The 12,487-nt window shown below is 45.5% G+C and overlaps 2 protein-coding genes across 11 annotated transcripts in view; one reads left to right on the forward strand and one right to left on the reverse strand.

Moving 5' to 3' along the window:
• The window catches only part of Phf19 (PHD finger protein 19), a 21,967-nt gene extending 14,238 nt beyond the window's left edge, over nt 1–7,729 (forward strand). For 2 of the 4 annotated variants that reach the window (XM_020172610.2, XM_074051134.1), the window contains 2 exons: nt 712–807; nt 2,076–5,351. In XM_020172610.2, coding sequence (XP_020028199.2) covers nt 712–807; nt 2,076–2,418 — 439 coding nt within the window. In that variant the 3' untranslated portion in view covers nt 2,419–5,351. Of the gene's footprint in view, nt 1–711; nt 808–2,075; nt 5,352–5,909; nt 6,376–7,592 lie in introns of those variants that run through there. The other 2 variants (XM_074051131.1, XM_074051133.1) reach the window with 2 other exon arrangements.
• The window catches only part of LOC109692159 (protein CutA homolog), a 23,054-nt gene continuing 15,905 nt past the window's right edge, over nt 5,339–12,487 (reverse strand). For all 7 annotated transcript variants that reach the window (XM_074051138.1, XM_074051135.1, XM_020172615.2 and 4 more), the window contains 2 exons: nt 12,238–12,287; nt 5,339–9,124 (listed from right to left, as the gene is read on the reverse strand). In XM_074051138.1, the coding sequence (XP_073907239.1) occupies nt 9,022–9,124; nt 12,238–12,287 (153 nt within the window). In that variant the 3' untranslated portion in view covers nt 5,339–9,021. The remainder of the gene's footprint in view (nt 9,125–12,237; nt 12,288–12,487) is intronic.

The raw sequence follows: 12,487 nt of genomic DNA on the forward strand, positions 1-12,487 counted from the left end.
AAATTGCCGTGGCTACTCCACTCTCAGTCTAGTTTGGGGCCTCCTCATCTGTACTCAGGCCGCTCCCCCTGTGCTTGGAATAGCCTTTGCCCTCCCCCCATCATTGGAAAACTCAGGCTGCTGCTTCCTCCAGAAAGCCTGCCCTGACCCTCCCAGGCTGTGTCCAAAAAATGCTTTCCTGTGTCTGTCCACAGCACCTATGCTTGGGGACTGAATTTTTATCATTTTATTTCCAAAGCCACTGATAGTCATTCAGTGCTTTCTGGAGGCCATAGAGGAAGGAGTGAAGGATTTAAGAGACAAGACAGGTCTGAGCTCCAGATCCTACTTCCCAGTTGTAGCTGTGTGGCTTTGGCTAAATTCCTTAACCTCTTTGAACCTTCTCAAACAAGATGCTGCAAATAGAAGCATGGACCTATAGTGTTACACAGGTGCCCCATGGCTCATAGAAACATTGTCACCAGCATGTCCATCACCACCAGGGGAGGGTGGTCAGGGAAGGCCTTCTGACTCCCAGACCTTGAAGGCTAGATGGATAGAAAATGGAAAGGCAGATGTGGGGGTGCAAAGTTTGGCAATGGGAAGATGAGCCTCCACTGGGACAAAGGATGCATGTCAGAGAGGCTGGAGAGTGTCCCAAGCTATCCCAAGAGCCACACTGGCAGGACTTTGCTGGGCCAGGCTAGGGACAGGCTCTCTTTCCCCACTCAGTGCCAGCTCAGGCCAGACCTTCTTCTCTGATGTGGACTCCACTGATGCCGCCAGCACCTCAGGCTCTGCCTCCACCAGCCTCTCCTATGACTCCAGGTGAGCTTCCTAGGGGTCTGCTCTCAAGCTTGGCCAGTGCTGTCACTCCCCAGCCCCTCTGCCTCCCATGTCTGGGCAGACATGTTCCATACACCTGAGGCTCAGAATGGGGAGGACCCTTCTTGTGACTGTGAGAGTCTGGCCCTGGGACCTTCTGGTTCTGAGCCCCTGGGGTCTAGGTGGGAACTAAGGACAGATGTTCAGGTTGCTACAGAATGTTCTTCACCTGCTGCAGGATAGCATGTGACACCTGTGGCTGGATAATTCTTATTCTGGGGTTGTTTGACAAGAGGTCCTTTCGTTCTGGAGGTCTCAGCTTCTGTGTATCGTGATTGTGCATGTCCCTGTCTCTGGACTGCCGGGTCTCCTGACCTAGGCTCCTGGCTACCTGAGTCAGTTATCTGTTGTCCTCCAGGGTCTCTAAGGAAAAGAACAATTTATTTGGAAATCTGGTGGATGGCAACTTGTAGAATGCAGGGCCTGGAAGAGGGGCAGAAATCCCTGGGGACCTTGCTGGGGGTACAGTCTGTTTAGCAAGAGTTGGGGCTCAACAACATGGGGATGGGGGTGTTGCAGGGCACAGGATTTCTCCTGCACTCCTGTACTTGAAGTAATCCTGTGTCTTGAAGTCTGTCTCCATACATCTCTTAAGTGTCTTTCTCTGCTGTTATCTCTACTACTATAAATTTCGCCCCCCTGCAGTGCTAGAGATTGAACCCAGGGTTTCACACATGCTAGGCAAGTGCTCTATCACTGAGCTACACCCCTAGCCCTGTATTTTAGTGTAATTCTTCCTGTTTCTTTGGTTCTTACCAATGCCGTGGGTCCTGGTTTCCATTTCTGAGCATCTGTGAATATGTGTCTTGTCTTGTGTACCCATTGTACTAACACCTCCACCTGAGCAGGACAAGGTCCTTTAGTCCCTACCCCTGGGAGAAGAACAAGAGAACCTACATAGCCCCTTTGCACTGTGTGACTGCAGGAGGCCCAGGAGGCCCAGAGAATATGACCTCCCCTTGAGCCACCCTAACTCCTGGATACAGAGCATGTGCTTCAGAGTTGGATAGCCCTGAACTTGAATCCTGGTCCTTCCTCCCCTGGCTGTTTTTTTTTTTTTTTCCCCCCTTCTGGAACCTCAGTTTTCCTCCCCACAGGGCTGTTGTGAGGATCCAGTGAGATAACTTATGCCCCATGGCCTGGCAGAGTGCCCAGACCCTAGGGAACTGTCATCTCATTCCCACCATTTCCCTCTCCCCTTCCTAATGCAGACGGACCATGGGCAGCCGCAAGAGGAAGCTGGCAGCCAAAGCGTACCTGCCCCTGTGGGCAAAGCGGCGGGCAGCTGAGCTGGGTGGGCACTGCCCCTCAGACAGCAGTGTGGAGGGTGCTTCTGGCCCTGAGCGGCCTGATGAAGGTGTTGACAGCCACACATTTGAGAGTATCAGTGAAGACGACTCATCCTTATCCCACCTCAAGTCATCTATCACTAACTACTTTGGCGCTGCTGGGCGTTTGGCCTGTGGGGAAAAGTACCAGGTGTTAGCTCGGAGGGTCACCCCAGAAGGCAAGGTTCAGTACCTGGTGGAATGGGAAGGGACCACCCCTTACTGACTACCCTTCAGGGGCTGCTCAGAGCCCTGAAAACCAAAGGAGGGACGGCAGAAGCCATAGGCTCCCCATTTTCTCCATGCTGGGGTGGGGGAAATAAGTAGTTCAGTCACAAGTGCCTGGCAGAAGGCCCTGCCTGTGTGCCCACCATGTCAAGGCCAAGGCCTGCCAGTACTACTGCCAGACCAATTCTGCTCTTGGGCCTCATCAGGCTTATCACACTTTGCCTGTGTCTCTAAGACCATGCTGGCCCTTTTTCAGTTCTTTACACACTCCATACCCCTCAAACTCTGTTTATTGGTTCCTCTGAATTCATGTCCCCCTGGCTTATGACCCTTTTTCTGAGGCCCGAATCTGTTTCTCTTTGTCTCCAGTTCTTCGTCCCTTCACCTCTTACCCCTTTGGCTGCATTTGTGTACACATCTTTCATGTGCACATCTGTCCCTCCACTGGTTGTCCTTCACACCTGACCCATGGGGGTCAGTCCTCCCTGGGGTCACATTATGAGAATGGAAGTCCCTGAGGGAGAAGGGGTGAAGGTACAGTCTCACTCTTCCCCTCTCCCTGCCCCTCGAAAGAGGGGTGGGAGGGCCTCTGCAAAGTCCATGTGGCAGAGTTGGGACCCAAGGCCTAGTGAGTGAAGAGCTAGGTCTCTTCCCAGAAAGAGCCAACACTGGGGCCCCTTATTGAGGCTGAGAGGGAAGGCTGCTGACCTCAGCTCTGGAGGTCCCGTAAGTTTGCCTGTTCCCAGCCATAGCTCTTTGTAGTTGACATGGAACTGGGCCTGGCCTTGCCAGAATAAAAGGTGTCATTGAATACTGGAGGGACTGGGAACCCTTGGGGGACCTGCTAAATCCCAGGCCTACTACTCACAACACATATGCATTTATACTACCATGTGTAAACACATATACAAACACATTCACAACCACACATTTCCTCTGGGCAGCCTGGTTCCTACCCTTGGCTTTCTCTTGGCCTTCTCCAAGGGCATGTGCTGCACTGAATGTGAAAGCCCAGCTCCTGCCCACTTCTTTCAGCACTTGAACCAGCTTTGGCCCTATGGGGAAGCACAGCAGACTCATGCTCTCCTCCATATCCCTTCCCTGCCCTGAAACTGACAGTCACTTTTGGGGATAAGTTGGGATTTTTCAAGGATCTAAGTCATTCAGTACCCTCAAATAGAGACTTTTGTCATTGAGGTATAATAGAATTCTTAGAATGGACATTCAAACTCAGCTCCATTGGAAGAGAAACAAAATTGGAAGGGGGTGAGGACCCCTTATTTTTGCTGCTTCCAGAAATATTAGAAACGACTCACTTGATTGGAAAATGGAAAGAAGTGCCTTGACTTGTGGGATGGGGACACCAGATTGGGACCAGCCTTGCCAACTGCTGCTCTGGCCTCCAGGTTGGCTGAGTTTTGCAGGCTGCCATCTGGAAGGCGAAGGTGGACAAAACAGTGAGAGGCAGCAGTGGACAGTAGGCCTGGTAAGCTAGTTTTCCATGACTTGGCCTGGCCCCCTGCCACCTATGAGCATTCAGGGGTCCCTGAGATGGGTTAGATGATCCCTGCCTTAAACCTCAGCAACTACAGTGCCTTTCAAAGGGACCTGACTTCACCTCCTGCACACAGCCCACCCACTTCCTTCTGCTTCTCTGGCATGGTCCAGGAAGGGACAATCAGGCATTTGGGCCCATTTTTTCAGCATCACAGCTGCTGCCACTGAAGCCCCCACAGGGCCCACATGGAAGGGGAGCTGAGAAGCCAACTCCCAGCTGCTCCAGTGAGCACAGCAAGCTCGCAGGCCTGCTTTCCAGGCTTCTGAGAAAGTCCACTGAGCAAGGCCTGTTACAGTACATCTGCATCTCCCTACTGGGCTTGGAAAGCGAGGCGGGAGGGCACCTTTCCCACTTGGGAAGACAGCACAGGCCTAACTGTGTCACCCGACTCCCCACCCCATTTCATTCTTACCAGGTAACAGCTGCATTACTGCCAACTGACCTTATAATCCTGTGCACCTTCTAAAAGATACATTGTTTTGAATTGCTGCTTTTAATAACATTTGTTATATTAAAGTTATAATTAATGTTGTCTGGCTAAGTTCCTTTCGAAAACTCACCTGTCTTCCCCTTCTGAATTATCAGTCAGCTAGTGGACAGCAGAAGGGACTGGCTCTGGCTTCTGCTGTTGGCTTCCTGGCGGTTAAGCTGAAGAGGGTGGCAGGGCCCCACTTTGCCACCCCTGCCACTGCCTACAACATTCTCTCAGCAGTGTGCCTGCTCTTACTGCCTGGGAGAATGTGGAACTTTTTTGTACTGTACCTGACCCATGGGGGCAAAAAAACACATTGGTTGAGAACCACAGAGAGAAAGGGGGAAATGAACTTAGAAATTGATCCTATTAAAGTATATAAGTACATACAATATAAACTGCTTAGTACACACAAGCCCACAACTCTGGAATCTGAACTGAGTTTTAGAGCCTGGCTCTGCAGGTTATAACCGGTAGCACTTGGTCAGGTTTCTCTGCTTCTCACCTTCACATGCCAGTGACAACCATGCAGCATGTGGCAACCCAGGTGTTGGAGGGAACCTTCACATATGTGATGGATGGTTACCTTCACAGCAGTTTGGAGAGAGAGAAACAGGAGATGTAAAGGGGTAGGAAAAGGTCACTATAATGAGGTGAAGGTCAGTTCAAATGAATTGTTAAAATATTTCTTTCTCTTTTCCTCATTATTTACTTGGAAAAAATTTTGTCTAATGAATAGAAATATTAAGCTTAGTAGTATTTACAAAGGACTATACCCCACAGGGAAAATTTAAAGACTGGAAAATGCTAGGGAACATTTATAGGATAGTATCCAAATAATAGAATATTCTAAAAAAAAAATTAATAGTACATAAAATCAACCATGTGTCCAAATTGCCAACTCAAGAGTTTATTTTGCTTCCAAAGTTTATTTCTTAGAACATCATTCATGTAGTTTGTATAAAGTCTACCATGAATATAAAATTTTATTTACAAGAAAAACTGAGAGCAGCACACAGGGATAGACACACTTCTAACATGGCAACAACCAAAAATAAGACGGGCTCATCGTATGGTAACTATTTCCCCTTTATGTGCGCCTGTCTCAGCTCCCTCTTCAATTCAGCATGCCTAGTGTTTCCTGCTTTGCTTTTGCTTGATGAAGGTGATTCTTTAAAACCAGTAAAGTGTCTATACTAGCAAGCTTTAGTATTCACAAGATTATCATGACACTTTGCCTCATTTCCTCAACTAATTTTTCTAGGGATTTGGGATCAAAAACATAGATTTTCTAAGAAATGCTGGAAAGGAATTCCCACATAAAGGTCCAGGACCTAGCCCTGGCTGCTATGGCATCACTGTGGAAGGGTAGTGTGGGGTGGTAGCTGCACTATGCAGACTGGAGTTACACTGACCTTAAATGTCACTGAATTTCTCTAATCTGTTCCTTCATCTGTAGGATGGATCACCAACCTTCAGACCTGGTGAGGAGTAAACAATGAATATATGTGTAAGTGCCAGCCAACTGACAGACATGTTTCAGAACCAGTAACTTTTTAGAGCTGGCTGCAGCAGGTTGTCTGGGTCTGTGGCCTTCACAGGGACTTCTCCAGCCTCTCTGAATGCAAGGCAGTAAGAGCATTACATTTAGAATCAGAGACTCAGGCTCACATCCTGGCTCTCCACTTACTTGAAGTGTCTTATGCCCTCTGATCTCAGGTCTGCCAAATGAGGATAACAAGTAAGAATAACTTTTAAGGATAAGAATGTTTAGAAGCTAGTACCTGGCTGACAGAGCTAATGCTTAATAAATGTCCCTCTCCTCTCCCATTCTCTGTACTAGTCAACTCTTGACACTGAATCCAAAGCAGGCCACCAAGAAAGTTTTCTGATAACATATACAGCACAGAAAATGAACCAGTGAAGGCCACAGGAAAAAAAATCTCCTTTGGAATTAGTCCAACTTTAAGAAAGCTCAAGGTGTTGGGTCTGGGGGATCAGAAGACAAAAATGAGCCAGTACCCCCATCCCCCATGAGAGCACTGTGAGCCCTACATCCTGTAAAGGGACATGTGGTTTCACAACTTATGGCCCCCTGCGGATGCCTCACAATGCCACAAGGCTGATTAGCAGGAGGCTTTCACAAAACTGTATATGTTCCTGTGTATATGTTAAGAGACCACTCTACTCCTGACTCCTACACCTCCCCTCCCCAACAGTGTGTTTCTACAAAGATATTTCTTTTTTTTTTAATTATTTTATTATTTATATGTGCATACAACACTTGGATCATCTCTCCCCCCTGCCCCTACCCCTCCCTTATCACCCACTCCGCCACCTCCCTTTCCCCCACTCCACAAAGATATTTCAAAAGGCCATTCCACCCCTGACTCCTAACTCTCCTCCCCAACAAAAAGGACCAAATAAAAAACCCCCTCTGTAAATGGCAGGGAGCAACCGACTTTCTGGGCTCTCTTGTCTATCTCTAAGGGCAGCTTTTCCTTCCTGTCTAATAAATCCTACTTGTTTGCTGACCTTGTGGTCTTGTGAGTCAGTTTGCTGTCTCACTGGCCAATTCTTTGGCTAGTGAAGGCAAGGACCCTCGCCACCTGCCTGCAACAAAGGAAAAAAGTTGAATCTTGTTGATTCCACACTTTACTGTAGAGAAAACTTTGGTTATTTAAATCCTTGAAACATCAATTTGGGGGAATATTCGCCAAACCTTGTGCAAGAGATGTAATAGATTGAGATATGCCCCTGACTGTGACACACAAAGGCAGGCAGAACACCAAGGCAGAAGAGAGAACTTCCAGCTGTGGAGCCAGGTCTTACAAAGCAGCAGCCCCAGAGTCATAAGCATTCAGGCAGAAGGACACTCCAGACAGAAGGGACAGTGTGAGCAAAGAAGTAACATTACCTGGCACAGCAGAGACAAGGGTGATAATGGGAAAGGCAAGGGGAGCAAGGTTATGAAGCCAGACTTCCTCAAGATACAAGCCTAAAAGAAAAACCGTAGTCCATCTGGGAACCTCAGTACATTTTAAGTAGGGTTTACTTTACATAGTATTTGCATATGTGTCAGAAACTGATCTACTGTAAAAAGCAAGAGACATCATCATTAGCATTCTGTTCCTCTCCTCAGGCAGCCCTCAAAATCACTGCTGGCACCCTCTGGACCTTTGGAAGGACCTCAGCCTGCAGGTCTTATAAGTTCCTCACAGTTGGGCCCTTGGAGATCCTCCCCTGCTTGATACTTGGGAGCACTAAAGTGAAAGAAGCACAGCAAGTATCAGAACCTCACTCACTCACCCCTTCCTCTAGGAGAGATCAGGATATCACAGCTGTCTGTGGATCCTTAACCCAACTGTCCATAGTCCTCCCAGAATGGAGTTACCTTGTGACAAATTCTCGGAGGGAACCTAGGTCAAATCTCTTCTTCCCACCACCTGGGTCTCAGTATCCCCTGCTCTTCATCAGACACTGTGGTGGAAGTATAGGAGAGCCCCAGAAACTATGAGCAGCATGGCTGTACCATGCATAATTCAACATTCTACCCCCTTCTGAATGTCATGCTGTTCAGTTTTCCTCAGTAATCCATAAAATGGAGACTGGCTCAACAAAATGGTTTACAAATTTTTGACAAAGAAAACTTTTGACAAAGAAAACTTTCAAAAATCCCCCAAATCTTACAAAGAAGTTCGGCACCTAAAAGTGAAAACAGTGAACTGGCAGGAATGTGGGTGGAGCCTTGTGTCAACCCCAGGGCTCTGTGTAGAAAACACACACACAGACACACAAAAAGCACTGGTCTAGCTGGTTCCAGGACTCAAGATCTGTATTGCCACTGAGCAAGGCACCAGAACCTTTGAGTGTCTGTTACATTAAGGCCAGAAAACAGTCAAGACATACTCTCAACTCACAAGGCTGTGTTCTAAGCCCTGATACCCCCCAGTCAAGCATGTGCTCAAAAAACACATTCCCAGTACCCTCCTAGAGACTCAGGAGCAACAAAAGCCTCTTTAACTACAAAAAAAAAAAAAAAAAAAAAAAGAAAAGAAAAAGAAAATCCTGCTGATCCCTGACATTCCACAATACAAGTCATCCTTTTGAATAGAGCACTTGCCAGTCCCTCTGGAAAGAGGTATTCATCCCACAGACTTCCGGGTGAACAAGGTCATTGTCTCTATTCCTTCCCTTGAAAAGCAGGGGAGAAATTACACTCTAGGCACTGAAGATAGGCCCAGTGACTATAAAGATGACAGACTTCACCCTCACTTCCTCCTCCCCTTAGGCCCTACACCCAACCATCCACACCTACCCTCTGGCCACCTTTAAACACATAGCACTCAAAGACAAGTTCCATTGGGTTCTTGCTGGCCCATCTGGCCTAGCCTTCTTTTTCAGCCTTGGGAAATTTGGACCTCCAGCTTGCATAGGTCAATTAGTGCCACTGTGCTAATGGGAATATAGCATCCACAGAAGCTGGGAGACAGAAGGAGGCCTGCTCTTCCCCAGAGCACAGATGATGAAGGCTAGAGGCAGCTGGCAGCATCACAAGAAGCTTCTCCCACTCAGTCTTCCTCCATGCCCTCCTCAAGCCACTTGAAATAGTGCACATCTCCTTGGTCCATGGGAAGACTGAAGACTTCTGGGATTTCAAACGGATGCACCAACCTTTGAAAAGCAAAAAAACCCCTGCAAGTGACTATGGTAGAATTAACCCAGGCAACAAAACCAAGCAGCCAGCTTCACTAGAGGCCCTCTGCCACCTGCTATAGCTCATTGGCCAGTACCTTGGCCACCACTCTTGAGCCAGGTTTCCCATCTGTTAACAGGTGGTGAGTTGGGTTTAGAGTCTTAAGAGACACGGGTTCAAATTCTAAGACTGCCCTTATTGGCTATGTGACTATGGATAAGTCACTTTTCTCTTATACAAGAGGATAAAAATGTCTCTACATGATTGGATTACTGAGTACTAAATAAGACAAGGGACATAAAAATATATAAAGCACATACTCATTAAATGTTAGGTACTGTTTTCATCACAACCCCATTCATTCACTGTGCCTTCTCTAGTCTCCTCTCCCTTAGTGCCTCTGATTCCTCCCCCCACCTAGAAAGTTCTCTTTTCTCCTGTTGATCAATCAAATCCCCTTTTCTCCCTCAAGGCCCAACTCAATCAATGACCTTTTCCAAGGGATCCTCAGTGACCCCTAACCCACAGGACCCTCTCCCTTTTCTCTTGTTTCACCTGGCCCTTGTCACATAATGGAAGTTCTCTTCACTTTCAAGACTGAAGAAACATGAGTGCTTGGATTTCAGTTTCCCATCTATCAAATGAGGGTAATAATTTTCTGCTTCCTTTCTGCTAAATGAAGTACTTCAAAGTTCTCTTGAGATAACATGTTTAACCAATCACAATGTATGTGTATAGGTGCTTAAACACTGGGTAATTTTATCCAGTGGTTGAAGATAATGATTTTGAGTAGCTTATTTCAGGGACACCTAGGCCTGTGTATTTTTCACAAGTAGACATGCAGAATTCAAAGAATGCAATGTTTAACATTTAGTAAGATAAAGCATTAAAGCACTTCACATCTATACTTCACATATTAATTCCAATATGCATAACAACTCAATAGTGTGATCCCATTTTACAGATATGATAACTGAGGCACAAAAATATTAGTATTTTGCAAGAAGCAGGATACAACTAGCTAGTGAAGTACCACATTTTGATACAGGAGGTCAAGCTCTGGAGTTCTCTCTTAACCTGGAAGCTGTCCCTCACCAGTTAAGTTGTAATTTCTTGATGGTGCTGGTTCTACCAAAGGTGCCTTATTCCCTCACTTTTGCTGAGGTGGTAACATCAGGGCCTTCTACAGCTAGATTTGATACTTAGCAACAGCCATATATTAATAGATTCTTAGTTTTCTAAGACATAAAGGAAAAGTTTTATCATCAATATAGGTGGTTTGCAGCCCTGGCTGCATATTAGTCAATGTGGGGTGCTTTTAAAGAATAACGTACTTGATCCCCAACCCAAATAAATTAAGTCAGAATCTGTGAGGTAGGGCCTAAATTGGTAGTTTAAAAAAATGTCTCCAAGTAATCTGATACATAGCCAGCATTGAGAACCACTGGTTTATACCAGAACTTCTAAAGTGTTAATATGCACAGGAAGCACTGGGGATCTGTGTAAAATGTAGCTTGACTTGATCTGGAGTGAGCAATAAATTCTACATTGCTAGTTAACTCCCAGTGATACCAATTTCAAAACTCATACTTTGAATGACAAAGGTTTACAAGTGGTCCTCTAAGTGAGGTTCAATAACCTCTGGAGATCTCCAAGATGCTTTCATGGAGCCCATAAGGTCAAAAGGTTTTCATAGTAACACTAATTTGTCATTTATCTTGTTAACTACATTGACATTTGCACTGCTGGTGTGAAAGCAGTGATGGTAAAACTACCGGCACCTCAGCATGAGTCAAGGCAGTGGTACCATACTGCACTTACTGTCGCTGTATTCTTTGCTGCTACATGCTTGTATTTTTAAAAAGTTTCACTTAGCATCTTTGAAGTGATAAAAATTGCCAATTTTATTAAATTTCAACCCTTGAGCATATACATGTCTTTTTAATATTCTTTGTGGCAAAATCAGAAGTATACACAAAGAACTTCTGTATATCAAAGTTCAATAATTGTCACAAACTTGTTTTTTTAGCAGAACATTTTTATTTTCAAGCCTGAATAAGCCGTATTTGCAAATTATAGTTACTCAGACTTGAGCATTAAGTAGACATTTTTTCAAATATGAACTGAGCCCATCTCTCAAATGAAGACAACTTAGGGCTGGCAGCATGGCTCAAGTGGTACAGCACTTGCCTAGCAAGCAGTTGGCCCCAGTACCACCAAACACACACACACACACACACACACACACACACAAACAATTTAGGGGTTGGGGTATAGCTCATTGGTAGAGTACTTGCCTAGCATGTATGAAGCCCTGAGTTAGATCCCCAACATTTAAAAAACAAAAAAAGACAACTTTCTTATTGCCAATGATAAAATTCATTTTTTAAACAAAAATTAGAATTTTGGAAAACTTGAATTTGTTATCTTAAGCTTAAAATTATCCCAAGATGCTTCTGAAGAGACCAAGATATCTTATTAAGCCAAAACTTGGAAAAAATATAAAATGAAGTCATTTTTCTCATTAATTACTTTTTGGTTTTGGAAAATAGAATTAGCTTCTATAAAAATACATTATTTGTTATTAATATGCAATGTTTTTGTTATTTTTATCTTAAATGAACTAAAAAAATTTTTTTTGCTGAACTGAGGGTCTCATTTGGGCTAGGTAAACCACCACTTGAGCCATTCCCACTCCCTCCACCCTTTTGATTGTAATTTTGTTTTTGAGATAAGAGTCTCCCTAACTTTGTCCAGGCTGGCCTTGAACTTGAGATCCTCCTGCCCTTGCTTCCCAAGTAGCTGAGATTGCAGATGTGTACCAGCATGCTCTTTGGGTCTCAATTTTTAAAAGTGTGAAGAAGTCCTGAGACCAGTATTTTAAGACCCATTAGCTTAAGCTATCTCACCCTAGCTCTCCATTTTACAGATGGAGAATCGGAGGCTCAGAGAGGGACAGGGACTTGCCCAGAGTCATATGGGAGGTTGTGGTTAGGCTCCAGCTCGCCTGCTTGCCAAGCTCATTCATTTGGTCCCCAGAATGTCTCTGGCTAGCCCTGTGGTAATTAACAAGAAAACATGTCAGCTTTACCTGATATAGCTGGACAGCATGAGGACCTTGGAAGTCTTTGTCTTTATTAACTGTAACAGAAAGAAAAAACTAATTACTGCCTTTGGACCTGAGCCCCAGCCCTGCCCCTACTCATTCAACTGGCCATTAAGGAGACATTACTCCTCCTAGGTCAATAGGCCATGTTGCTAGTTCACAAATCAGCCTTGGGCATCTTAGATCTTAGACGGAGCAAGAACCTCAATCAGTTCATCATTGCTTTTTTTGTTGT

This window comes from Castor canadensis, chromosome 13 (assembly GCF_047511655.1).
Source record: "Castor canadensis chromosome 13, mCasCan1.hap1v2, whole genome shotgun sequence".
In the NCBI taxonomy this organism is placed as follows: Eukaryota; Metazoa; Chordata; class Mammalia; order Rodentia; family Castoridae; genus Castor; species Castor canadensis.